This window comes from Sturnira hondurensis, unplaced genomic scaffold (genome assembly GCF_014824575.4).
Source record: "Sturnira hondurensis isolate 20B ecotype Veracruz unplaced genomic scaffold, ASM1482457v3 Scaffold0008948, whole genome shotgun sequence".
Classification (NCBI taxonomy): domain Eukaryota; kingdom Metazoa; phylum Chordata; class Mammalia; order Chiroptera; family Phyllostomidae; genus Sturnira; species Sturnira hondurensis.
The window spans coordinates 2740584-2767875 of NW_028081579.1; the positions used below are offsets into that span (position 1 = coordinate 2740584).

The 27292-nt window shown below is 34.8% G+C and overlaps 1 protein-coding gene across 5 annotated transcripts in view; it reads right to left on the bottom strand.

The window, feature by feature from the left end:
• Positions 1–27292, bottom strand: part of MIPOL1 (mirror-image polydactyly 1) — a 300958-nt gene that overhangs the window by 78855 nt on the left and 194811 nt on the right. For all 5 annotated transcript variants that reach the window (XM_037056425.1, XM_037056427.1, XM_037056428.1 and 2 more), the window contains one exon: positions 23443–23537. In XM_037056425.1, the coding sequence (XP_036912320.1) occupies positions 23443–23537 (95 nt within the window). The remainder of the gene's footprint in view (positions 1–23442; positions 23538–27292) is intronic.

Below are 27292 nucleotides of genomic sequence, written 5' to 3' on the forward strand. Positions count from 1 at the left end.
GTTGCTTCCAACACTTGGCTATTGTAAATCATGCTGCTACGAACATTGGGGTGCACAGGTTCTTTTGGATTGGTGTTTCAGGGTTCTTAGGGTATAATCCAGCAGTGGAATTGCCAGGTTAAAAGGCAGTTCCATTTTTCATTTCTGATGAAATTCCATACTGTTTTCCACATTGGCTGCACCAGTCTGTATCCCCACCAACATTTCAATCTGTTGCTGCTGTTTCTTAATACCATTGCCTGGTTTCTAAAAGGCAATTCCTTAGAAGGCCATTTAACCACAAATACCTAAGGAATAAAGCTGAAGGAAGAAAGAATGAACATCCTGCTACTTGACATTAATCACCTTAACTCAGAGTACCTAACAGACAGCTATGGCATTACTCCTAACTGGAAGACACTCAAATTAACACACACGGCTTTAAAGTTAATGGGAGTTGCACAACCCAAACACTGTATGTAATATGCCCCCAAGTTATTATTCATGGACATGCCATTCCTCTGTTTAATCAAGAGTTAAAGCATGTGCAGTAATTCCCTATTTTTACAATATTATTTCTGACAATAAAGATAACAACTACGAGAACAGTTTTTAGCTGGCTAAACCTGATGTACTGGTTTTGTTAATAAAAAATTCATGACAATTAATGAAATGGATCTATTAAGACAGTCCCCCAAAGTAGTACAGCTGCCCCACCTACAAATGAACTTCTCATGACCTGTATTATCCAGAAAGAACTGTAGTAACTTGCTCTAAAAATTGTTACATACAAAAGCTACGAACCAAATCAAAGCATTACTCAGAAGTGGGCAAGATACTTCAAGTGCGGAATTCTTGATATGGCCACCTTTAATCAAGTTTTCATTTGCTGTTCATATTCATAAGACTATTTCTGAAATTCATGCTCTTCTGCCATATTAAATTTTAATAAATACAAATCTACATTAAAATCATTTTAAGATATTAATAACTAACACTTGGCTGTGTTCCAGATTTCATACTTTGTTATTCCGACTACACTGAAGAGAGAGACTGTTGAGTAGCCATATCTCTTTCTTTTCATCTCAAGTCCTCAGTGGTCAAGTGCTAGGCAAAGAGAATTCACAAAAGAGCTTCAAGGTTCATTATGATTCATTTGATATCCTTTGACAAATACAACTAAGCAGAACATTTATACATTTTGCCCCTTAAAGTACTCCTTTGCTTTAAGTTATACTTTGCTTTTTAAAATTAGTTGAGTGTCAGTTCTTTTTCTATTATATACATCTACCTCTTCTCTCTTTAACAATCCTATGCACAACAACATCACTATACTTAATGCCACTGAACTGCACACTTGAAAGCAGTTAAAATGGTAAGTTTTGCTATATACATTTTACCACAATTAAAATAAACAATGTGTGAACTTTTATGCAACTTGCTAATGAGAAAATATTTCCCAGAAAAGCTTCTCTTAGCCGATGGCTGTAGTGGAAATTTTGTATCTACAGACAAAATTATTTTTATTCTTGGAAATGCAAAGTACTTAAAAGCAACAATGAGGAAGGATACTGCCTCTTAATATTTATATAAATACATGTTTCAAATCTACTGACCAAAACAATCCAAGACTTCAAATGAAGTTAAAGAGATCTCTAAAATCATGTAAAAGAAAGTTAAAGATTTAGAAAATATTTAAAAAACTATGAAAGAATCAGTCCAAGAGGTACAACATCTGGCAATTAGGAAACCAGAGAGAGACATCGGAAAGAAAGACAACAGGAAGGGAATTATCAAATAATTCCCAAAGATTATCAAATAATCTTAAGGAGCATTTCTCAGAGATGAAAGACAAGAATCTTCAAATTGAAAGCACCTATAAGTACAGAACACAGTAAATGAAAGAAGATCCACTCTCTGACACCTCCTTATTAGATTTAAGAACACCAAGCTGAAAAATAATTTAGTATCTTCTAAGAGAAAAATCTACAAAGAATGACTGATGTGAATCATTCTGGAATGTTAAAAGAAGCAGAAAAAGAAAAGAACAATAAAAAAATGCAAAAAAGTTCACCACCACCAAACCAGTATTATCTGAAATGCTTAAGGGCCTTCTTTAAGAAGATCAAAAATATGAACAATAAAATGTCAATAATTACATAATTGTCAACAACTGACTCTAAAAAAAAACAAAATAAACAAACAGAAGAGAAACAGAATCACAGATAGAGAATTTTCTGATGGGAGGGGGGCCAGGGTGGTAGGTGAAAAAGGTGAGGGGATTACGAAGTACAAATGGGTAGTTACAGAATAGCCATGGGGATGTGAAGTACAACAAGTGGATTATGGCAGCCAAAGAACACACTGCATGACCCATGGACATGGACAACAGTGTGGGGACTGCCTGAGGGACTGGGGGGCAAAGGGGACAACTGTAATAGCATAATCAATAAAATATCATTTTAGAAAGTTTTGAAGAGATGTCATTTTTAAATTGGAATTTTATATCTAGACAACTCTGCCATCCACCCTTTCTGAGGGAAGTGACTTGAACAGGGAGAGCATCCTAGAAACAGTGACGTCAGCCCAGTAGAGCAGTGAAGAGAAATCCTGAGCAGCAGCCTAGGTAGCAACCACAGGTCCCAGTCACCGCAGGAAGACACAGGGCTCTGGTGAAAAAGGGAACTGCATGAAGCAGGAAATAAGAGTGACAAGATGAAAAACCTGAAATAATAAAGCACAAGATCCAAGAAAAAGAAAGGTAATTAGAAATTTCAGACAGAATAAAACAACTGTACAAGAAAAGTCATGGCTCAAGGAAGAAACAAAATATGGCATTTGACGGAGGAAAGAAATTCTTTCATCTCAATCCAAAGAACATTGTCTTTTGGCACAGGGGCTCACAAATTCAATCCAAAAGAAAGGAACTATGATTCTTTAATACCACGTGGTCATCATGGTCAATGCTGTTGCTTTTTATTTTTCAAATAGAAAAATTTAAAATCTTAATGCAACTTGGACATAAAGTGAGAGAATTTCATTACCAATTCAATTGAAGGACAGGTAGAAAAAGAAAGAGACAAGAAAATTCAAATTTTCCACCATCATTCAAACTGTTGAATAGTTTTGACGACAATAAGAGTTCTTCAAATGCCTGTGTGTTTGCCATTTCAATATTTTTCAGAGGTCCACATTTTTTTGATGTTTATATGATACACCTACTTATTTAAAATACATCTAAGTGTATATATGCCTTGAGTATTGTGATGTCTTTGAATGTCATCTTTGCCAAAGATATTTTTTCCATTTTAAAGATTGATAGTGCCAACTTCCGGCCAAGATGGAGGCGTAGGTGGAAACATTGTGCCCTCTCCCACAACTAAATTTAAAGACAGCAAAGTTTTAGAAACAAAAACGCAGCCAAAACAGTGAAAACTGAACTGCACATGTCTGACAACAACGAACCACTCAGCCAGACCAGTGGGGACAGGTGGACCCAGTGAGAGCGCAGGGCGGCTGGCTGACTGTGGTCACACATTCGCATGCAGATAAACCAAGCAAAGGAGCGATCACTGAGTCAGACCGCTCAGGCTAGGGCCCCAGCCAGCAAACTCACAGTTACTAACAACCACACCTAAAACAAAAGCAAACTAAGGGGGGAGGGCAGGAATACTATGGGAAATACAGAATCTAAAGAACTTGTGACACATGGACATGAATGAAGGGGGGGAATGGTGGAGGAGGGGTGTGCAGGGTGGAGGGGAGTGAAGGGGGGGAATGGGACAACTATAATGGCTTAATCAATAAAATATATTAAAAAATAAAATAAAAATAATTGATAATGCAATTGCAGAACCTATTAACAGGGTGCTTAAAAGAAAATTAAATAGAACTATAGATTGTTAGAAATGACTTTGACATGGCAGAAATTTCAGCAACCTGTCCGATCAAGTACTGATGTGTGGAATGTGAAAAATACTCCTCAGGTGACAGAGGAAAGAATGTGATCTTGTTGTCATTCCCTTCTTTGTTGGCATAAGCCAACAGAAATTATTTTAAGGTGGTCTTTGAGAATGTCACATACGAGTCAGAAAATTTTGAAGAGTCACGTAAAAATAAATACCTAAAGAACTTAAACTTGAAGACAGAAAGGAACATGTCTGTCATGGAGTGTGAACACAGTATATATTCATTAACAAATAGTGATTAATGCAAAAACTGAGTGATCTTCATACACATGGAAGAGCACTGATTTTGAAATCTGAGGTCCCGTTGTTCTTGTAGTATGACACACAGTGTACAGGAAGACTTTCAGTTCTCGAAGATCCCTTCAGGAAGTTTTGTCCCCTTGCTTAACCTGGCCCTACTGATTTTAAAAGGCAGCAGCACAGTAAACAACATGAACTTCCTTGTAAAGATTTTAAGACTATTGAATATGTAAGAAATAAAGTGAAATTACTGAAACTTTGAAAACTGCTAATGAGTTTGCTAGTTGCTATTAACATGTATTTACTGGCAAATCAAATACTCATTTAAGAAAAAAGTCAACAAATAAAAAATTTTTCTTACATATTGTAACTTCTTTATAATAACATTAATCAAAACAATTTCCTGCCAATGACACAGCAGGTGCTTTACAAATAAACTACTACCATAGAGACCTTAGACATTTTCAAATTAAGCAGCATATACAAGGCATCCTGATTCCCTTTCTTGCTTCAGAATGTGAACATCATCCCACAAACCAAAATGTCTCTGGTTCAATTCCTAGTCAGTGCAGAAACCTGGGTTTTGGGTTCAGTCCCAGGTCAAGGCAAAGACATTTTGGTTTGTGGGATGATGCCACACCAGTCAGGGCAATGTTAATTTTTTATATATAATTATCCATTTGTTCTATCATTATTTGTTGAATAGACTTTTCCCCCCTATGAACTGACCTTGCTTTCACTGTTGTAAATAAACAGACCATCCAGTATGGGACTCTATTCTATTGTAGTGATTAATGTGGTATTTGTATCATTTCAACATTACCAGCTCCTTGTTAGCTGAGGCTTTATAATAAAACATTTTAAAATCAGCATAATTCCTTCAACTGTTTATTTTACAAAATTCCTCTGGTGATTCTAAATCAATTGCATTTCCATATAAATTTTAGAATTAGCTTGTTAATACCTATAATAGTGATGTAATTTTTATTAGGATAGTGTTAAATACACAGGTCAATTTGGAGAGAATGAGTATCTTAGCAGTATTTAAGGCTTAGAAAAGTCTTACCATTTATGAACAACTGTGTATTTCTTCATTTCCTTAGCTCTTCCATAATTAGTTAGTAACTTTTTGTAGTTTTCAGTGTAGCATTAAATTCATCCTTAAATTTTCCATAATTTTGGATGTGACCATAAAAGAAACTAAATTTTGAAATTTCATTTCCCAATTGTCCATTGCTCATACATCAAAATACAATTCATTTTTGTATGCTGACCTGAATTCACTTATTCTAGTAGTTTTTTGGGAGACTTTTTAATGTATACAGTCATACCCTCTGTGAATAACAGCACCTTTATTTCTTTTCAACTTTCAATGATTACTTCCTAGAGGAAGCTGAATTGAAGTGGTCAGTGGACATCCTGTTCTTGTCTTACATAGAAAGCACTGGTTCTTTATCATTAAATGTGATAACTCTAAGTTTTCCCCTAGATGCTATTTGTCACACAGATTGAGCAACTGAATTGAATTTTATCATGCTTTTTTTTCTTTATTCACTGAGATATTTTTCCTTTTATGTTGTTAGGATGAATCACATTGATTTTTAAATGTTGAACCAAAGTTGCACTGGCATAAGGCACTATACCTTTTAATATATTGCTGGATTTGATTTCCCAGTTTTTGTTGAGGATTTTTGACTCTACGTTCATGAGGAACACTGACCTGTAGTTTCACATCTTCACTTGGTTTATTTATTTATTCCTCACTCAAGGACATTTTTTTCAGGAAGGGACAGAGAAAAACATTGATGTGAGAGTGACAGTGACTGGTTGCCTCCCGTACATGCCCAGACTGGGGGATCATACCTGTCAGCACTGGGATCCAGCACGCAACCCAGGTATATGCACCGACTGGGAATAGAACCCATAACCCTTCAGTTATGGGACAATGCTCCAACCAAATGAGCCACAGCAGCCAGGGTCTGGTTTTTATACTAATGTAATATTGGCATCATCAACTGAGTTGAGAAGTACTCCTGTCTCCTTTAGTTTTTGAAAGAGTTAGTAGTAGGATTGTTATTACCTTTCTTAAATGGTTGACAAAATCCACCAGGAAGACATCTGGGCCTCAAGTTTTATTGCAGAATGTTTTCAATTGCAAATCCCATTTCTTTATTAGGCACTGGGCTGTTTACAGTTTCCATTTTTCCTTATGTTAGTTATGAGTTTATTTCTATAAATAAACTCAAAGCTTTATTTTATTTTTCTAGAGGTCTGTCCTTAGGCTAGTGTCATACTCTTTTGATTAATGTAGCTTTGTAGTATTTTTAATTAAATTTATTGAGGTGACATTGGCTAATAAAATTATATAGGTTTCAGTTTTACAATTCTATAATACATATATTGCATTGTGTATTCATCACTCCAAGTTAAATCGCCTTCCATCACCATTTACCCTCTCTCTACCCTCTTCTCCCTCTCCCCACACTCCTTTCTCTTTGGTAATCACCATAATATTGCCTCTACGTATTAAGTTTTGAGGTTAGGAACTGTCAGTTCACTTTTTTTAACGTTATTTTTGTTGTTCAGGGTCCCCTGCCATTCCATATGCAATTTCTACAAAGATATGAACTATATTAAACTTAAAAATCAATTTGAAGAGTATTACCATCTTAACAAGGTAGTATTCTGACCCATGAATATGCGATATTTTTCCATTTAAATCTTTAATTTTTTAAAGAATGTTTTATAGTTTTCCAAGTGTAAATTTTGCACTTATTTAAAAATTTATTCCTAATATTTTACTCTTTCTGATCCTATTGTAAATGTTGTTGACCTGAAATTATTTTTGGATTGCTCATTGCAAATGTGTAAAAATACAGTTGATTTTTGCATACTGATCTTTTACTCTGCAACCTTACCAAACTTATTAGTTCTAACAGGGTTTTAGTGGACTTGGTGGATTTCCTTTACAAATGATCATATAATCTGTTACAGTTTTACTTCTTCTTTTCCAATCTGGAAGCCTTTTATTTCATGTTCACGCCTAATTGCCTCTGCAGTAACTTTAGTACAACGTTAAATAGAAATGGTGAAAGTGGACTCCCTGTCTTGTTTGTGATCAAAGGAACAAAACAACCAGCCTTTTATTGTTAAATATTATGTTACCTATGGGTTTTCATAAATGCCCTTTCCCATATTAAGAATATTCCCTCCTATTTCTGGTCGGTTGAGGGTTTTATTTCTTTAAATCATGAAAGGTTGTTGGATACTGTCAAATGCTTTTCTGTAGCTATTGAGATGATTACATGGGTTTTGATTTTTATTTTACTTATACATTATTTTGTTTAGTTTTATATTCATGTGTATGTAATACACACATAAATGTGGCTGCTTTCCTGAATTCATTTATTCGTCCTAGTAGTTTCTTGGTGGAATCTTTGGGATTCTGTATGTACCATGTCATGTTGTCTAAATAAAGTTTTACTTCTTCCTTTCCAATTTGGATGCCTTGTCCTTCTTCTTGTCTGAGTGCTGTGGCTAGAACTTCCAGTAATATTCTGAAGAAGAGAGGTAAAAGTGGACATCCTTTGTTGTCCTCCATCTGGAGGGGAATACTTGTAGTTCTTGCCCATTGAGCATGGTGCTGGCAGTGGGTCTGTCATAAATGAAATGTATTATGTTCAGGTATGTTCCCTCTATTACCACTTTGCTGAGAATTTTTATCATAAATCCATGCTGGATTTTATCAAATGCTTTTTCTGCATCTATTGATACGATGATCGTGTGTATTTTAGTCTTCATTTTGTTTATGTGGTACATCGCATTTATTGGTTTGTGAATGTTGTACCATCCTTGCATTCCAGGAATAAATCTCACTTGATCATGGTGTATGATCTTTTTGATACATTGCTGTATTCTGTTTGCTAATAGTTTAATGAAAACTTTAGCATCTATGTTCATCAGGAATATTGGCCTATAATTTCATTTTTTATTGCCTTCATCTGGATTTGAAATTAGGATATTACTTCCCTTGTAAAATGAGCTTGGGAGCCTTCCTTTCTCATGACTTACTTTGAAATAGTTTGAGAAGGAGAGGTGGTAGTTCTTGTAATGTTTGGTAAAATTCACCGGTGAAGCCATCTGGTCCAGGGCTTTGATTTGTTGAGAGTTTTTTATTACTACTTCAGTTTTACTAAGTTTAATCTGTCTATTCAGATTCTCTGATTCCTCATGATTTAGTTTTGGAAGATTGTACATTTCTAGGAATTTATCTGTTTCATCTAGATTGTCGTTTGTTGGCATATGGTTGCTCACAATATTTTTTTAAAACCCATTGTATTTTTTTGTTGTTGATATTTCTCCACTTTCATTTTTTATTTCATTTACTTGGTCCTCTCTTATTTTTCTTGACAAGTCTTGTGAAAGATTTATCAATCTTGTTTATCTTTTGAAAGATCCAGCTCTTGGATCCACTGATATTTTGTACCATTTTCACAAGACTCATTCATTTATTTCTGCTCTGATCTTTTTTCCTTCCTTCTTCTCAGTTTGAGCTTCGTTTGTTGTTCTTTTTCAAGTTCCTTTAAATGTTAAGTTAGATTGTTTATTTGAGCTTTTTCTTTTTTTTTTTTTTGAGATAGGCTTGAAATGCTATGAATTTCCCTCTTAAGATTGCTTTCCGTGTGTCCCATGGATTTTGGATTGTTGTGTTCTCATTTTCATTTCTTTCACTGTATCTTTTCATTTCTTCCTTGACCTCATTGCTGACTCATTCATTGTTTAATAACATGCTATTTAACTTCCATATCTGTGTTTGTTTTTCCGTGTTCTTCCTGTGATTGAATTCTTGTTCCATCACTTTGTGGTCAGAGAAGATGCATGATATGATTTCAATCTCCTTAAATTTATTGAGACTTGTTTTGTGTCCTAACAGGTGGTCTACCTTAGAAGGTGTTCCATGTGCACTTGAAAAGTATGTCTATTCTGCTGCATTGGGGTGAAATGCTCTGAAGATATCAATTAATTCCATTTGATCTACTGTGTTATTTAAGTCTGCTGTCTCCATGCTAACTTCCTGTCTGAAGGATCTATCCATTGAAGTCAACAGGGTGTTAAAATCCCTGACTACGACTGTATTTCTGTCAATCTCTTCCTTTATGTCCATCCAGATTTGCTTTACGTATTAGGTGCTCCTATTTTGGGTACATAAACTTTTACTAGGATTATGTCCTCATGCTGTGGATTGTTCCCTTTATCATTATGTAGTGTCTTTCTTTGTCTCTTACCATAGCCTTAGTTTTAAAGTCTGTTTTGTTGCATATAAGTATTGCTACCCCATCTTTTTTGTTCCATTTGCATGAAATATATTTTTCCACCCCTTGTTTTTAAGTCTGTGCGTATCTTTCAATCTGAGGTGGGTCTCTTGGAGGCTGCTTATATATGGGTTTGTTTTCTTATCCCTTCAGCTACTGTCTGCCTTTTGGTTGGAACATTTCAGCCACCTACATTTAAGGTGATTACTGATAGTGAGCCCATAAACATTTGTTGCAGTACTGGTTTAGTATTAACAAACTCCTTTAGCTTTTACTTGTCTGGGAAGCTCCTTATTTCTCCTTTCATTTTAAGTGGTAACTTTGCTGGGTAAAGTAGCCTTGGTTGTAGGTCCTTGTTTTTTTTTGTTTTTTTTTTTAATCACCTTGAATACTCATGCCATTCCTTTCAGGCCTGAAGTGTTTCTGTTGAGAAATCAGATGACAGTCTAATTGATGCTCCCTTGTATGTAACTACCTGCCTTTCTTTTGGCAAGTGTTAGGATTCTCTCCTAGTTTAAGCCTTATTTTAATCATGATGTGCCTCAGTGTAGGCCTCTTTGTGCCCATCTTGTTTGGGATTCTCTGAGCTTCCTGGACTTGTTTTTTTTTTCTCCATAAAATTAGAGAAATTTTCAATCAAAGTTTCTTATAAGAGTTCTCATTTTCTCTGTATCTCAGAGATACACACTGGAGTATTTATAAATGAAATAGCATGACATATGGATTTACTTAAAATACCAGAGCATGTGCGTATATGCACGAGGGTGTGGACAGAACAAGACTGACCAGGAGTTAATGTTTTTAGGAGCAAGTGATGGGGACATGGGGAGTTCATTCTGTCTGTTTTGTATACACTCAAAATTTAGAAATTCATTTAAGCTTTTGAAATGCTTTAAATTTTATATAAATTATGGAGTATATCTTTTAGTATAAATATTATTTTTAATGTTTTAAAGAAAAATTTCCAGATTCCCAAGGCTCTATGTCTCCAGGAAATACAGACTTAAAATTAAATGCATGTTAGCATTCAAATTCTTGCAACTTTCTTTCATCCCCATAACATAACATGATATGCTCATTACAACTTCTTCATTTTTGCTTACTTATACTGATCTTCTAGACTGGAATGCCCTTCTTTTTCCTCCTCTCTCTCTATCAGAATCCTATTTGCTCATACCTCAATTCCCAAGCATTTCATAAAACTCTGTCTATTTCAGTCTACAGTAATTTCTCCCTTCTGTGACTTTCCAATGTAATACCAAATTATTTTAGTTAACAGCATATAATCTTAATTTGTTCATGTGGAGTATATTTTTTCTTTCTACTTAATTATAGTTTATTTAAGTGTAGCAATTGCATCTATTTTTTGTTACTCTATTTTCCACAGGAGACTGCACAGTCTATAGTAAAAAGTGTGGTCTTATTAAATTCATATAAGACTGAAAATGGTTATTTGGTTAATGATTGCTTGTAAGTATGGTTAACGTTACAGTAGTGATTGTGCTAGAGCACGGATGAAACGACGATATCAGTACTACAACACACAAGTAAAAATAATGATTGTGTGGGTAAAATTACTTTCAGGCACAGCATTTACCTTCTGTAGTCTGATATGTGACCTAATGCTAAGGCTAAAAGGTTTTAAAAGAAATTCAGAAGTAGTCTATTTATAAATTCAGACATTGACTGTGGTTGTAAACTGGATAGTTTGGTTGAACACAGACAAAGACTATTCAACTCAAAGCAGGACAGATCCTATTATCTTTTTAACATGTGTTTCGCCTGCTCTCAGAGGTATGTTTTATGTGATAAAAAATCAAGCATATCCCAATCAGGAAATAATGCTGAAGTACCAGTTTTGCCTCAGGAGTAATTCTGACAGAGGCAGGTTTGGGGGAAGCTATTTAGTACATGGGGTAAAAGCCCCAAGTAGCAGACGGGTTAGGTAATATTTATACTTCTGGGACTGGCCCTGATGTGACCTAGGGCAAGTCAGTTCAAAGCTGTGTTTCAGTTTCCTCATCTGTAAGAAGGGATAATACCTGTGAAAGATGTTGAAGGGATTAAAGAAGGTAAGGTATGTAGGGAAATCCAAGATGCAAGATAGAAAGAATTAGAAACATTGTTTTAAAATTACATCCTTATTATTTTGTCAGGCAGATAGATTTTATACAAGAAAGCATGAGAAATGGTGCGTTTTGAATTTATACACTATGTTTTCAAAAGGATATAAGGAAAGTGAAAATATTAATTTTCTAATTCTAAGATCTCTGAACATTAAAATGTTCCCCTGTGACTAAACAACTCCTGAAAATAACTAGTTATACAAAAAGGGCCAAATCTAAATTCAAGCACATCATTGTGACTAAATATTTTTTCCAAGTAATGTACAACAACAAAAAGACAAGCCCTCTAATTGCAGTGAAAATTTTTACCAATGAAAAATCAAATAATTCCATATTGCAATCACAATGTTGTATTTTGAGCCAAAATGCTAAAAAAAAGTTTGGAATGTATTAACAGAATCTCAAAGAAAAGTAAATGACAACTTAGTATAAACTCAGCATAGCAGTTATGATAACAAAAGTTGACATTTATTAAATAATTAAGTCTATATCCAGGATTTGTTTTTGACATGCATTATTTCACTTTTTTCTCAAAAACAGTATGAAGCAGATATTACCACAGTTCTAATTTTACAGGTCAGGAAACTGAGGTTTAGAGAAGTTAATTACCAGAATCTACATCATCTGTCTTCCTGCAGTGTTAGTTCTGTATTAAAACAGTATATTGTACCAAAAGAATGAATGTAACATAAAAATTTTCCTAAAAATATAAACAAAGGCCCTATTAAATGACATTGAGAAATAAGGTTTTCTTTATGCAAATTATAATTTAAGCCTACTTTTTGTCATCTGCTAATCATGTTATTGATTATAAACCAAGTAGAAATACCTATTAAAAATCAAATCAAGACACAAAAGAACTAATACCTGACTTTTTGGTTCCATCTTAGTTTTCAGGTAAGAGTAGAATAAGTAGGTAAGTGGTTATGTCAATTCTGAATCATATGCAACAAAACAAATATACAAAAAACAAGTGAAACCAAACCAAACAGAATCAGAAAATGTAAACTTAATTATGAGTCAATAATGTGTTCAACTTCTTAGAACAAATTGATGTTTTAGAAACTTTTTTTATAGTTCAAAACAGCAAACTGAGCTTGATAGGTCAACTAAACATTTCATGGATTAAAGTGAACTAAAATAGTTATTAGATCAATAATGTTTAATAAAACTAAGCTAACAAAAATCTCCAGACTTTTAAATTTCTTGATTGTTTTGTATAGCAACCGATATTGTTTATTTCTCATCTGATCAGAATCAGTCATAAAGCCCTTATAAGCCCAAAGGGAACAAGACATACTGAACAACAACATTTAAAACTTAACAGCTAAACAGAGTAGTAAATTAAACCCTAATAAACTCAGAAGTTTCATGAGTATCTTGAAATAGTAAGAGGAACCAAATATTTTTATACTGACCTGAGCTCATGAAACAAATTTTTGTTTGGAATTATGGGAAACACTTTTAATTAAACCTATTTTTACCTTTGCAAACTTTTGGAAAATCAATTTTCCAAATTTAAAGAGTGCAAACTCTAGCTATTTCACATATAACTGAGCCTGGAATATTTACACTTTAAACTGTCTAACTGCAAGTACACATTTATCCTTTTGGGAGAGGCCCAGGTGGAAGGGCCCCCTGGCAAAATGACAATGTGAGGTCCGGGATATCTGACTGTACTGCCAGTGCCACCAAGTCTTAAAAGTATTGCTGGGTTATCATTGTCCTCTGTCAATATTTGCTAAGTTCTTTATGACAACAGTGGCATTAGAAAGTTTATAGAAATCAAGAGTAGCTGAAAGATCTCCATTTACTATATCTTGTTCTGTATATTAACATTGTTAGGTATTGTTTTTGCATTAATCAATCAGAACAAAGTTCTTCAATTATTAGCTATTATTTCATTGTCAAATATTTTATAGTTTAGATTCGATAAAATTTTTATGCATTTAATAACACATATATGTCTTATATAGAAAGCAAAGAGAAAAATTTATAATTTAAATATACTAAATAAATCTAGTTTACTGAGTGAAGTCTCTTGAAATATAAAGGAATTCCCTTCTTCCATCATCATTTCTGATAATAATGTTCACAAGATTAAAGTTTTTGAAAAGGCACCCTTTTCTTCCATAACTTATTTTGGGCCCCTGTTTCTACCAAATACTAGAAGACTGTTAAGGTTATAATACTTCTTTTAAAGTTGAAAGCATTTTTCTTAATTATTTATTTTTAAAAGTATCTGAATTTATAAAATGTAAAGAACTTTAAATTTAGTATAAAATATTTGCAAAACTTAAAGCCTAAGTGTGGTTATCATTTATAGGTATCTAACTCATAATGTAGGTGAATCTGCTTTGGAATGTCATTTCCTTACACATTTCATTATTTTTGTAAATCACAACACTAATCTATTAATGAAAATAATCTCACTGTCATACATGCATACACACATATTTTTCAGAGATGCTTATTTATTTCTAGGCATAAAATTTAAGTTGTGAAAATTATTATGAATAAAGGCATTTTTAAAAATTGTAAACTCATTTTTATATAAAAGTAACACATAAGACATGCAAACTTTATTAGGGTATAAAGTGCAAGTTAAAATTTCCTCTCCTCTCACTCACAACATATATAATAAATCTAACTGCTAGAGTTAGTCTCACTTCACGGAAAACCTGATGTTAAACTTCTGATATATCACAATATTTAAGCATATATTCACACATTCAGAGAAATTCTATTGACCATTAAAGATGTGCCAAGCACCAAGTCAGGGGTCAGTCAGAGTGGTAAAGAAGCAAAATCCTTGTCCTTCCAGGATTTAATTTCTAGAGGACAATCTACAAATATAGTACCATGTTATACGGGTGTGTCTACTATGAAGAAAAACAAAGGAGCGCAACAAGCAGAGGGATGCAACAAATGGCTAGGCTGGTCAGGGATATTTAAGCAGAAGTTCGAATAAAGTGAAGGAGCAGACTTGTGCCCTTTGTGGATGCAGATCACTCTAGGTAGAGAAAGAAGTAGTCAAGGCCCTGAGATGGGAGCGCTCTTAGAATGTTTAAAATAATAAGGGAGCTAATGAGGCTGGAGTGAAAGAAGAATAGAGAAATGATGTTAGAGAGGTATCCAGGGGCCAAGGCATATGCCAATTTGTACAAATACTCCTTTTACAAATAAATAAGACCACAGCATACATCTGGGGTCACAAATTTACATGCCTATATGACAAAGGCACATGATTAAAATGCATGAAGTAGGCAGCATGGGAAATGTGGTGACAAAAAAGAGAGGCATGCCCCTTTTACACAAAGTATCTTCTAATTACCCCTATTTTTTTTTAACTTCAAAAATTGTTGAAATGCACAGATGTGATGGTTAATTTTATGTGTCAACTCATCTAGGCGCTGGTACCCAGATGTTTGTTCCCACGCAGTCTAGATGATGCTGTAAAAGTATTCTGAAGCTATGATTAATATTTATTTCAGCAGACTTCAAGCAAAGCAGGTTGCTTGCTCTCTACAATATGGGTGGGCCTCAGCCAATCTGCTGAAGTCTTTAACAGAGAGATGAGATTCCCCCGAGGTAGAAGGGATGCTGCACCTTGGGACTCTTGACTGCAACATCAACTTTTCCCTGGGTCTCCAGCCGGCTGGCTTGCCCTGCACATTTTGAACCTGCCAGCCTCTACAACGACATGAACCAATTTCTTAAAATGAATCCCTTCCCTGGATATACACAGTCTATTGTTTCTGTTTCTCTGAACCTTGATGAATGCATGTGCCATGCCATATTTCTAAGGGAGCCATGTTGGCAGATATTCCAGTTTATTTTGACAATTAACAATATGTAAGAGATAAAATATTCCAGTAGAAATAACCTTCTTACTAATTTAATTGTTGTCTTACATCTCAATAAATTAAAACTTTTAAAGTAATTTTATAAAAAATACTATTAATACTATACCTTTTTATAGCACTTTACAGTTTTTGAAAGCATACAATTATATCATGTCATTGATTTTCAGGTCAGACATGATCTCCTTTAGAGACAGAGAAACTGACACTCAGAAGTTAAGTAATTCAGTCTAAAAATGAATGTGCCTTTTGAACCCAGCAATTCCACTATTAGGAGTATATCCTGAGAACTCTGAAGCACCAATCCAAAAGAACCTATGCACCCCAATGTTCATAGCAGCACAATTTACGATAGCCAAGAGTTGGAAGCAACCTAGATGCCCATCGGTCAATGACTGGATCAAAAAACTATGGTACATTTAAACAATGGAATTCTATGCTGCAGAAAGGAAGAAGGAGCTCCTACCCTTTGCAACCTCATGGATGGAACTGGAAAGCATTATGCTGAGCGAAATAAGCCAGGCAGTGAAAGACAAATACCGTATGATCACTGTTAACAGTAATCTAAACAACAAAACAAACAAGCAAGCAAAATATGACCAATGACACTCAAATATGGAACAGGCTGACAGGGTCCAGAGGGGAGAGGGGAGAGAATCATAGGGGAAAAGGGGATGGACTCACATGAACAAGTATAAAGGACACATGGACAATAACTAAGGTGGGGGGCAGAAATGGGAGGAAGGTGGGGAGCACTGGGGGGGCAGGGCTGCGAATATAAGACAGAAAACTGTACTTGAACAAGAACTAAATAAAAATAAAAATAAAAATAAAAGAAGTTAAGTAACTTATTAAATGTCACATTCTATAAAGTCAAGAGGAGAAAGAAAAGAATTTCTAATAATTACATTTCAAAACACTGGACTAATAAAAAATAACTTGTGTTTTGTGTTTCAAACTTCATTTTTATTTTCTTTTTGTTTTGTATTTCAGAGCTACCAATAAATACATATGGTGATTTGAACAATAAAAGTGAAGCAATTTATACATTAAAAAGGCCTAGAAAACAGAGACGTCTAAGTGCTATAAGAAGACAGTTCTTGATTCTAAACATACTAAACAAAAATTTAATCTACCTCATATGAAAGGGTGACAAAATTTCACAAAAGATTAGAATTAGTAAAAGCCCCACATATCAAAATTAAAGAAAGTAAAACTTAGAAAGTTTGGAGTTTGCCTACATTTTTTATTTTCATTTTTATTTTTATTTGTAATACTGGTTTAGCAGTATGGAACCAGAATACGGCAACATGACACAATGCTCACGTCACAGAGTAGCCCGACTGGCTCAGATGATTAGAGCACAGCGTTAATAAAGTCAGGAGCCAGTGTCCAACTGCTCCTGATGAGGGATTTGCATTGAGAAAAACATTCTTCCACGGCTGGAGTTTGCATGCTATATTATCAGTGCGTAGTTCTGATTGAGAGAATTTACAGTTCAGAGAGAAACGATTACCACCCTAAAAACCCCCAACCAGATCCTAGTGATAGTAATATTTCTGATTGCTAAGAATTGTGTACATCCAGGCAAAGATGTATATAAAATGTCAAAGACTCACAATAAATAAAAGTTCTAAAAAGAATACAGAGAAGAATTAAGAATTTCACTCTTTCTGAGTATATTTTACATGGCCTCTATCTTTATGGCTTCTATGACTTTGAAATTTATATTATGAACCCACTAAGTAGGGTTTATGTTTAGTCTAATTTTCACTATGTTAAACACATAAGTATTCTATTTATTTACTTATTTTAAAAATACTAGTACATTCATAGAAACTTCCTATCTTAAAATTTTGAGCATTCTATTCAATAATTTTGGTCAAAAATGAAATTTACCATGTTCTGAAAGGCATTACAACTTCCCACAGGCAATAACACATAATAAAAATTTACAACATAAACTGCTGTTATTAGAAGTAAGTATATTAAATCCTCATCTATTGGCACCAAACAACAAGATGTAATTCTTATATACACATTTGAATTTACACTCTTTAAGCAAAAGAAAATATAAGGAAGCTCTATTAAATCAACTAACACTGAAACTTAGGCATTCTCTCGATTAGAAATGAGTTTGTTATCATTATGCCTCCTGAACTTAGGAATGCAGCACTACAGGTTTACAACAACAGGAAAAAGTCATTACCAAATACAAATCCAACCCTCACCAGTTTAAGACTCTTCCCTGTTGAAACTGTTTAGATTCAGAGGAAAGAAGCTGTTGCAAATGAATTCAGCATTCAGCACAGCAACAAGAAAGTACTAGTATTTTATTAGCACTTTTGTAATAAATTTATTTATTTATTTTTAAAATATTTCATTGATTTATTTTTAGAAAGGGGAGAGGAGGGAGAGAGGGAAAGAAACATCAACGTGTGGCTGCCTCTCGTGCGCCCCCATTGGGAACCTGGTCCCCAACCCAAGCTTGTGCCCCTGCTGGGAATTTTAACAGTGACCCTTTGGTCCTCAGGCCGGCATTCAATCCACTGAGCCACACCAGCCAGGGCTAAATGAAATTTATTTTAAATCTTATATTGTCGTTCCTCTCCCACTACCCTTCTGTATTACGAGAAAGAGCTGTTAGTTATCATGGTAAGTTTGTATCTCTACCCATACACCTCACTTGCCCTGTCCCTAACCCCACCAAAGGAAACAAAGGCCAACATTTCCTTTTCTTAGTACCCAAAGTCTTCTACAACTCAAACTAACAGAAGAGAGAAACTCAAAAAATATATATTTCCATATTCCTTATTTCCATACAGGAAATGCAATGCTTAAGTAACAGTAGCTCTTAGCATAGCCCAGCAAAAGAAAATAATTTTTGAAAAACTAAATGTCAATATCACCAATGGGTATATGTTAATCTGCCCTTAAACTATCCTCCTCTGCTTTGGCTGTTGCAAAGTTGAGAGCCAGACTCCGGCCAGACTTATTCTTGATGCTTATTCCTTTACTGTTTCATGGTATACATGCCAGCTACACACCGACTTGCTCCAGGTCACTGGTGCCATCTGTCTATAGGTAGGTGGGTAGGTAGATATAGTAATTGCTCAGATTGAGTGCTTCGCCTCTGTGATCTTAAATAGCAATGTTCCACTTTTAGACTTCAACTTTCAATCCTTTCAGCTCTTAAATTTTCTTATTCCCCCTACACTTATTCTATAATCTCAAGATTTATGATCCCTTGATTCCTCCTTTTGCTCTCAGTATACATGTCTCTTCAATTTTATTTCATGACGTATTTAGTTTAAGATTATCATTCATCATTTCAACAACTTTCCTGCTAGTGTGCCCTCAATGGCTCTCTTCTCCATAATTTTTCTCTTGCAAACTCATAATCCTGAATCATTTCCACCCTTTGCTTTCTGTGCTGCTACAGAAGTTCAGTTGTATATGTTAAATTATACAACTGTACAAACTGGAACTCTTACAAATTTATGGCATCCACTCCCACCATCAGTCTTTGTGATTGCCTGACTTTGTTTTCCTTGTCTTTTATTCAGTTCTTTCTTTCTATTTTCTTTGGTAGGTAATCTTAGTTTTTCTTTTCAAAACCTCCTGCCTCCTTACTTCAGAAGCCCACACTAACCCTTACTTCACTGAAAAAAAGAAACTATTAATTGTGAACTAAATTATATTTACATTCACAACTATTCTCATCTCCTTCTCTCCTGTCTATAAGCACGAGGCGATCATCTTCCTGTTCAAGGCAAACTCTTTTAGAATCTTTTGCAGATTCTAAATTCTGTCTCATCCTACTTCCTTAGAAACCCTTTTCATAAAAACTCTCTCTACTGACTCCTTTCAATTAGTTATAAATGTGCTCGAGTATCTGATATTTTTCAAAAACAGATTATAAAAATCCTTAACCTATCTTCCTTTCATCTCAACTATCATTGACATCATTCTCACTCATGTTTCTTCAAGAACCATTTGATGTCCAAAGTGTTATGCTTCTTTACCTCTAACCACTCTTCAATTCACAGAAAACTGGCTTCTATATCTAATGCTTTATTAAAGCTACTATTGTGGTGGTCATTAACGACCAACTAATTTTAAACAAAAAGAATACTTTTTGTTCTTATCTTGCTTTACTGATTAGCAATGTTTTTTTTGAAATCTCCTTTCTTGACTTCAGTGAATTATAGTTTTGGACTCTACTCCTATCTCACTTTGTTGTAAAAATAAATTTATCTTAACATTTGTTGAACACTAAAAGAAGATGATCTGTACTTACTTAAAACAACTCTACTAGGTAGTACAATAATTCTCACTTTACAAAACAGAAATGGTCTTATGTCTGTTTATGTAAGGCCACAGAAGGCAGGGATGTCTAACAGCAAATCACAGTGGACTTACTACACTACCACCAATTTTTAAATTACTTTATTGTTGTTCAATTACAGTTGTCTGCATTCTTTCTCCACCACTTCCCCCAACCCCAGCCAAACCCACCTCCCTCCCCTGCTTCCACCCTCCTCCTTGGCTTTATCCATGTGTCCCTTATACTAGTTCCTGAAAACACTTCTTCCCACTGTCCCCGTCGCCCACCCCTCTGGCTATTGTTAGACTGTTCTTAATTTCAGTGTCTCTGGTTAGATCTTGTTTGCTTTTTTCTTTTGTTGATTATGGTCCAGTCAAAGGTGAGATCATATGGTATTTGTCCCTCACCACCTGGCTTATTTCACCTAGCATAATGCTCTCCAGTTCCATCCATACTGTCACAAAGGGTAGGAGCTCCTTCGTCTTCTCTCCTGCATAGAATTTTATTGTGTAAATCTACCATATTTTTTGATCCATTCATTTACTGATGGGCACCTAGGTTGCTTCCAATGCTTGGCTATTGTACATTGTGCTGCTATGAACATTGGGGTGCACAGGTTCTTTTGAATTGGTATTTCAGGGTTCTTAGGATATAATCCTAGCAATGGAATTGCTGGGTCAAAAGGCAGTTCCATTTTTAGTTTTCTGAGGAAATTCCATACTGTTTTCCATAGTGGCTGCACCAGTCTGCATTCCTACCAACAGTGCACTAGGGTTCCCTTTTCTCCGCACCCTCTCCAACACTTGGTTGTTGATTTATGATGGCCCTTCTGGCTTTTGTGAGGTGGTATCTTATTGTGGCTTTAATTTACATCTCTCTGATGGCTAGTGTTGCTGAGCATCTTTTCATATGTCTCTGGGCCCTCATTACCAGCAATTTTTTCAAAAGTAACAGTGAGAGGGGTACTTGCAAAGTATACTTTTGAGTCAATGATTGCTAACTCTTTATTTAGAAGAGGTCATTTAACTCTGTTAAATACATGTAGGCTAAAAAAGTCTTTGAAAACAACTATTAAAGTTTTATAATTTTCAAGATCTTTTCATAATCTTCTGCAATTTATCAAAGAGAAGGAATGACAAAATTTGGCAACAAAGTTTCATTTTTTTAATCAGTTCTAGACTTTTTTAAAAGTGCAAGACTATCATATGCCTCTTAGAACCCTTGGGCATGGTCTCTTCATTGGCACAACATTCATTCACTGTCCTATCTCACAAGGATGGCAGGAGAAGGTTCCATAACCAACCTCCTTTCTATTAGGTGAAGCTACTGTGTACCACACTGCAATATCTGAGGTGTGCTCACAAATCACACAGTACTCACTTTTTTTAAAATTAAGAAACATAAGTTTTATTTTCCACTTATTCCCCCAGGGACATATTACTTGTTTTACTTATACTTACATGATACTATGTTCTAGGCACTTTTCAAAGCACTTAACAAATATAAAACCCTATTATAATAAAGGGTTTAATACATGCCTCTGTTGTTCTACCAAAAGGAGACCCTAATTTAATGAAGCTAACCAAAATGTGTGTGTAAAGCAGCGGCCCTCATACTTGGGACCACATAGGAATTTCTGGGGAGTTTTAAAACACACTGGTAGCCCAGTCCTATCTCAAGAGAGTCTGCTCTAATAGGTTTGAGATGGGATAGGGATCAGGATTTTTAGAAGGTCCTCAGGTGATCTAATGCCCAGCTACAGTTAAGAACCCACTAGTATAAAATATAGAATACTACAATATTCACTCTACAGGTTTTTTAAAAGGGTGAGTGGGTGGGATGTCTTCATCCACTATCAGGGTTCTGCTTACTTACTTGGCCACACATAGACACTTACTCCAACTGCAAGCAATTGATTCCCCACCGACAGTCATCAACCAAGCATACTTGGTATCTGATAACTATATTAGGTTCCTAAGGCTGCTGTAACGAAGTCCCACAACCTGGGGGGCTCAGAACAACTGAAATGTATTGCCTCATGGTTCTAGAAGCTAAAAATCCAGATGTCTGCTGGGCTATTATTTGGGAGAATCCTCCCACACTTCTTCTAGCTTTTGGTGTTTTCTGCTATAATTGGTGCTCCTTGGCCTGTAGCTGCATGGCTCCAGGGACAAGGTTATCATCTCCCCGTGTCTTCATTATTGTCTTGCCTCTATGCATGTGCCTCTGTGCCCAAATTTCCACTTTCATATTGGGTTGGAGCCCATGGTAATGACTTCATTTGATTAACCCTGTAAAGACCCTGTTTACAGGAAAGGTCAACTTCTTAGGTACTAAAGGTTAGGACTTCCAACATGTCTTCTTTGAGGGCCACATTCAATTCAAAACAGTAACTAACTACTAACTACTATCTAGGTCAGTAACACTGCTCTAAAGCAGGAGTTCATAATTTGGGCATGGGAAAAAACTTCATCTGTTTTTCATTAACTCTCATGTAAATACAGCATTTCCTACAGTCAGGAACATAATTACAGGTAACAAACTACAACAGTGGTACTGGTGGTTGTGATGAGTTTGTACCCCTAGGAGCTACTGGCATTTTCATGTCACGTTTCAGTGTTGGCAGTTACCCCTCAAGTCCACTTACTGTCATCACTGCTTTGAAATCACAGTTGTTCACAGACTTGCTGTTAGATCTGATTATTTTATGAATTAGTGATGCATACACACACACACACACACACACACACACACACACACACACACACACACTAATACACCATAAGGTAATTCTTTCAGAATTGTATTTCAGTAGAACTGATTTTGATTTATTCCATTTATGCACTTAACATTCTGAAAGGAAGGCCAAATTTAAAAAAAGTATTTCAATAGCTTAATAACCCTTGTTAGTGGATTCTTATATTTCAGACTTGAAGGGTTTTTTTGTTCTTGTTGTTTTAAAATCTCAGTATCAAAGAATATACGGGGCTTTATACATCATTTTTCAAATCTTTTCTTTAAAACCTTGATCTGCTGTGCAGATATATATATTGTACACATAGCCCAATGCACAACCTTAGCTCTGTCTCTCATGCTACACAAAACTGAAACAAAAGCATCACAAAACAGTATTGGCCCTTACTGCAGGAGATGCACTCTGCCATTTTCAATTTTCTTTCTTTCCATTAAAAAATGCCAGTGTAACCTACTGAATTAATTTCACAACTACTCTTTATTTAAATAAATCTTAAAATCCTTTAGAAAGTTCTCGTATCATAATAGGTGAAAGGCTGTTATTACTGATATTCATGTACTATCTTGAAAATATATGTCATCATTTTAGAGGTGGCATTTAGACGAGTCAGTAGTTCAACTGCTGACCAGGCTGCATTTGTATGTTGTATAAAGCTGATGGGAGTCTAAACTCAAAACTTACCAAACGTAGGCAGGAAAAGAGGTAAAATAATAAACATTTTATGTCTGAATCATTTTAAAATTACAAAAAGGTCTTAAGTGCATGATGTTTAATTTCACTGAGGTACTTCCTCACTAACCACTGTAAAATTAGGTAGAAGCATTTTTCAAACCAACATTTATTCATGCCCCAGCCAAAAAAGAGTTTTTTACCTGTAGTAAACTCGGAGTGTCTGAATTTCTTCTTCCAGTTTTTTGTACTGCTGAACTGCAGTTTCTCTGGCTTCTTGCATGGCTAACAACTTTGCCTGCAAGCAATAAGAGTTTTAAGAAATTTAGTTATTAATTTGATATGTTAAAGTACAGTACTATTGTATGAATAACAGTCTTAAGTTTCTGGTACTTTTAAACCTTATCAGTATTGTTAGGAGTGTTTTATACTTTCCCACAAAATAATCCAATTATATCAACAACAGATACACTAGAGACTTGAACATATTTAATTTACCAACTTTGCTCATTACTAAACTTTAGCCTTATTCATCTCTATCATCAGATATATACCCTCTGCAATGTTTAACTTTATACACAGAATTCAGAATGTGGAACATAGGTTCAGAGCGATATCTCAAGTGCAGATAAGCGTACTGGGTGTTTCAGATACAAATTTAATGTGGCTCCACTGCTTGATTAGACTAGATTTTCTTTTAACTTTATTAATAGTAAAACTCAGAAAATTCTAAATATGTTGTTAAGCCATCTTTGATATTTAACATGAAAAAAATACACAAGGGTGATTCTTACAGATATGCTTTAACCTTTTCAGTTCCTTTTCTGCAGGAAAAAAATCTGTAAAGGGAGAATGGGAGCGAACTTGAATGTTAACAATATTTTCTTCAAGAAATACTATTGTTTCTCTCTGCCTGTAACATTCACATTCTAAAGGCTCTGCAATCAGTTGTTCAATACAGTTCAAACTAATAATTGTAAAAGAACTGCCACCTCCTAACCACCATTCCCACTGGATTTCAGATATAGCCAAAATGTTCTCAGTGTAACTCTCAAAATATGGCCCTGGACTCATGGACATGGAAAACAGAGTGGTGACTGCTTGTGGGGGAGTAATAAGTGGACTAAATGGTAATGGAAAAAATATAATAAAGATTAAATTAAAAAAAACAAACTATCGTACTGGTAAATCAGGTTTCAGTTTTGTTTATTCAGAGTTTAATTTGCATGAAAATGTTAGCTTTCATTTCAAATGGTATTTGTTAACACAGAGCAAACTATGATCACACACCTCACAAACTACGCTAATATCAATAGAGGCAAAAATTCACTAATTTGGCTGAACTCATATGATTTCACTGGAATTATTTTCATGTGTAAGGATGAAGTCATAAAACAAATTGTGAAATCCTGATCACAGTGCTGTAATACAAGACAACAGTAGACAACATCGCTTTTCTGTTTTGATAATGGAGAACTATAAAAACATGCAGGAGTTTGGGTCTTTGTGTGTAAATTTAGGCACTAAATTAATTAATTTGTTCTCTACCTGGGCTAGCAAATTCTAACAAAGAGATACCTTAACATTACATTTAAGACGTTTGTGAGCTTTCTTTAACATGCCACATTATAGAATCATAGATGAAACATTCTCATGAATTAAAATAAAAATAAAAATAGGTGGCTGGTTCTTGATGCCAATAATTAACAACTTTGCCAGTTTTCATTTTATTATAAAATGTGCTTGAAATAGTAACTTGGAAGACAGAGATACCCACTGCAACAGTGGCAAGTAAAAAAAGAATCATGCAAAAAAGCACAAATCACATTCATCTCACAAAACATCAGATATCCTGTTGCATATGTGTAAGAAATATCAAATATTAGGTAACAGAGAATTTGCTAAATGTTACCTTAACTGATTATTCTGATTTTTTAAACCGGGTATTTCTAGGGAAAAAGAAAACAAAAATATAAAAACCCAACAATGTTCTAGCAGGAAAATGCCATAATAAAGATTCTGCTTAAGAAATTTCTGCAGTAAAAAAGAGATCATGCAAACTTCATTTAAATTCTTGAGTTTTGGGTAATACTGAATAATTCACTTCCCACATTTAGTTGGTTATGAAAGTTTAATGTTGCTCCACAGCATTCGACTTACTTTGTCAATTGCAAACACCTAATCTGTCTAGGTCCTGGAGACTACTTTCAAAGCTGATAGAATCTGACTTTATAACCTCCTTCTTCTATTAGATATGTTCTTATCTGGCTAGCACATCTACATATTTTTTTGGAAACATCCTTACCTTGTGCTACAGTGAACCTGTTCAGTCCTGGGGCTAGGATGAGCTCAGGCAGATACGATCCAGATTGTTCTATACCACTAGCCCCAAGAAGAAAACAATCCTGATGACATAATTTGTACTCCTATGTCCCCAAGGGCCAGACAAATCCAGATCCATTTTTGGACTTCCTGGGTCTAGTAAATTTTTTTTTTTTGGTTTATGCCAGTTTGAGTTGGATTTATGTTATATGTAATGCAAGAAAACATAACTACAAAAAAACCGTGACTAATTTAAATATGCTGTTGCTACTGCATCTCCTACTCTCACTATTAATAACATATAATTCTAACACATTACAAATAAAAATGAATTTTATATCACAATCATTAAGAAATTAACAAATAAGATATTATTCCTGTTTTTCTGCCACATTTCCAATATTTCTGGCAATTATTTTTATAAAAACTGTGTATACTCATTTATTTATACTAATATAAAATTGCATTTATTTTTTCTAAAACACATGATAATAAATGCAACAAATATAATACATTCTAGTTGGTTTTCTCACTTTATTTTTATTGTTGACACTATTACAGATGTTCCCATTCTTCCCCCCATTGGCCCACTCCCCAACTCACTCTTGCTCTACCCCTTCCCTCTGGCCATCATCATATCATTTGTGTAGGAGTCAAGCATCCATGTTCTTTGGCCAATCCCCTCACCTTCTCTCCTCACCCCCCTCCGACAGCTGTCAGTGTGTTCCAGATATTCAAAGTCTCTGTTTCTATTTTGTTCACCAGTTGATTTTGTTCATTAGATTCCACATACAAATGAGTTTATATGGCATTTTTCTTTCTCTGACTGGCTTATTTCACATAACATAACAGTCTCTAGGTCCATCCATGCTATTGCAAAAGGTTAGATTTTATTTTTTACAACTGCATAATATTCCAATGTGTAAATACAAAATAACAAAATTCTAAAAGAATAAAAAATACAATGTAAAGTAAATATTTCTGCCACCTCCAACCCTCAATGCTTCAAATCCTCTCCTGATATTACCACTTACCTGTCTGTTGTATATCCTTCCAGAGACAGTGTGTACATATGTGCATATTTGCAACTAAATATACAGTATCTTTACAATATTGACTGCATTCCTTGCAGTTACACACTTTATTTTTTAAAGATTTATTCATTTTTAGAGAGAGGGGAAGGAAAGGAGAAAGAGAGGGAGAGAAATATCAATGTGTGGTTGCCTCTCATGTGGCCCCCACTGGGGACCTTTTATCTATATAAAAGATACTCTACATATTTCACAGACAACTGCTTTTTTGTCAGTATCATACTTCTATTATTCTTACTGACAAAATTACCCATTCTGATAATATTTACCTTTATACAAAATCTTCCCTTGTGCTCCACCACTACAGCCAGTGCTCTCATGTGATACCCAACCTGCCAACCATTTCTGTGATTTTTGTCCCTAAGTCTGCCTTTTCTATAATGTCATAAAGTGGATTCATATAGTAAGCAGACTCTTGAATTTGACTTCTTTCACTTAATTCAATGCTTTTGAGATTTATTCACATTATCACATGTATCAATCCATTCCTTTATATCACTGAGTAGTGTTCCACTGTACAGATATCCCATAACTCTATATCCATTCATTAGTTGATGGACATTTGGGTTGTTTCCAGTTTTGGGTAATTATTTAAAAAGCTTCTATAAACATCTGCATACATGTAATTTTGTGGAAATAT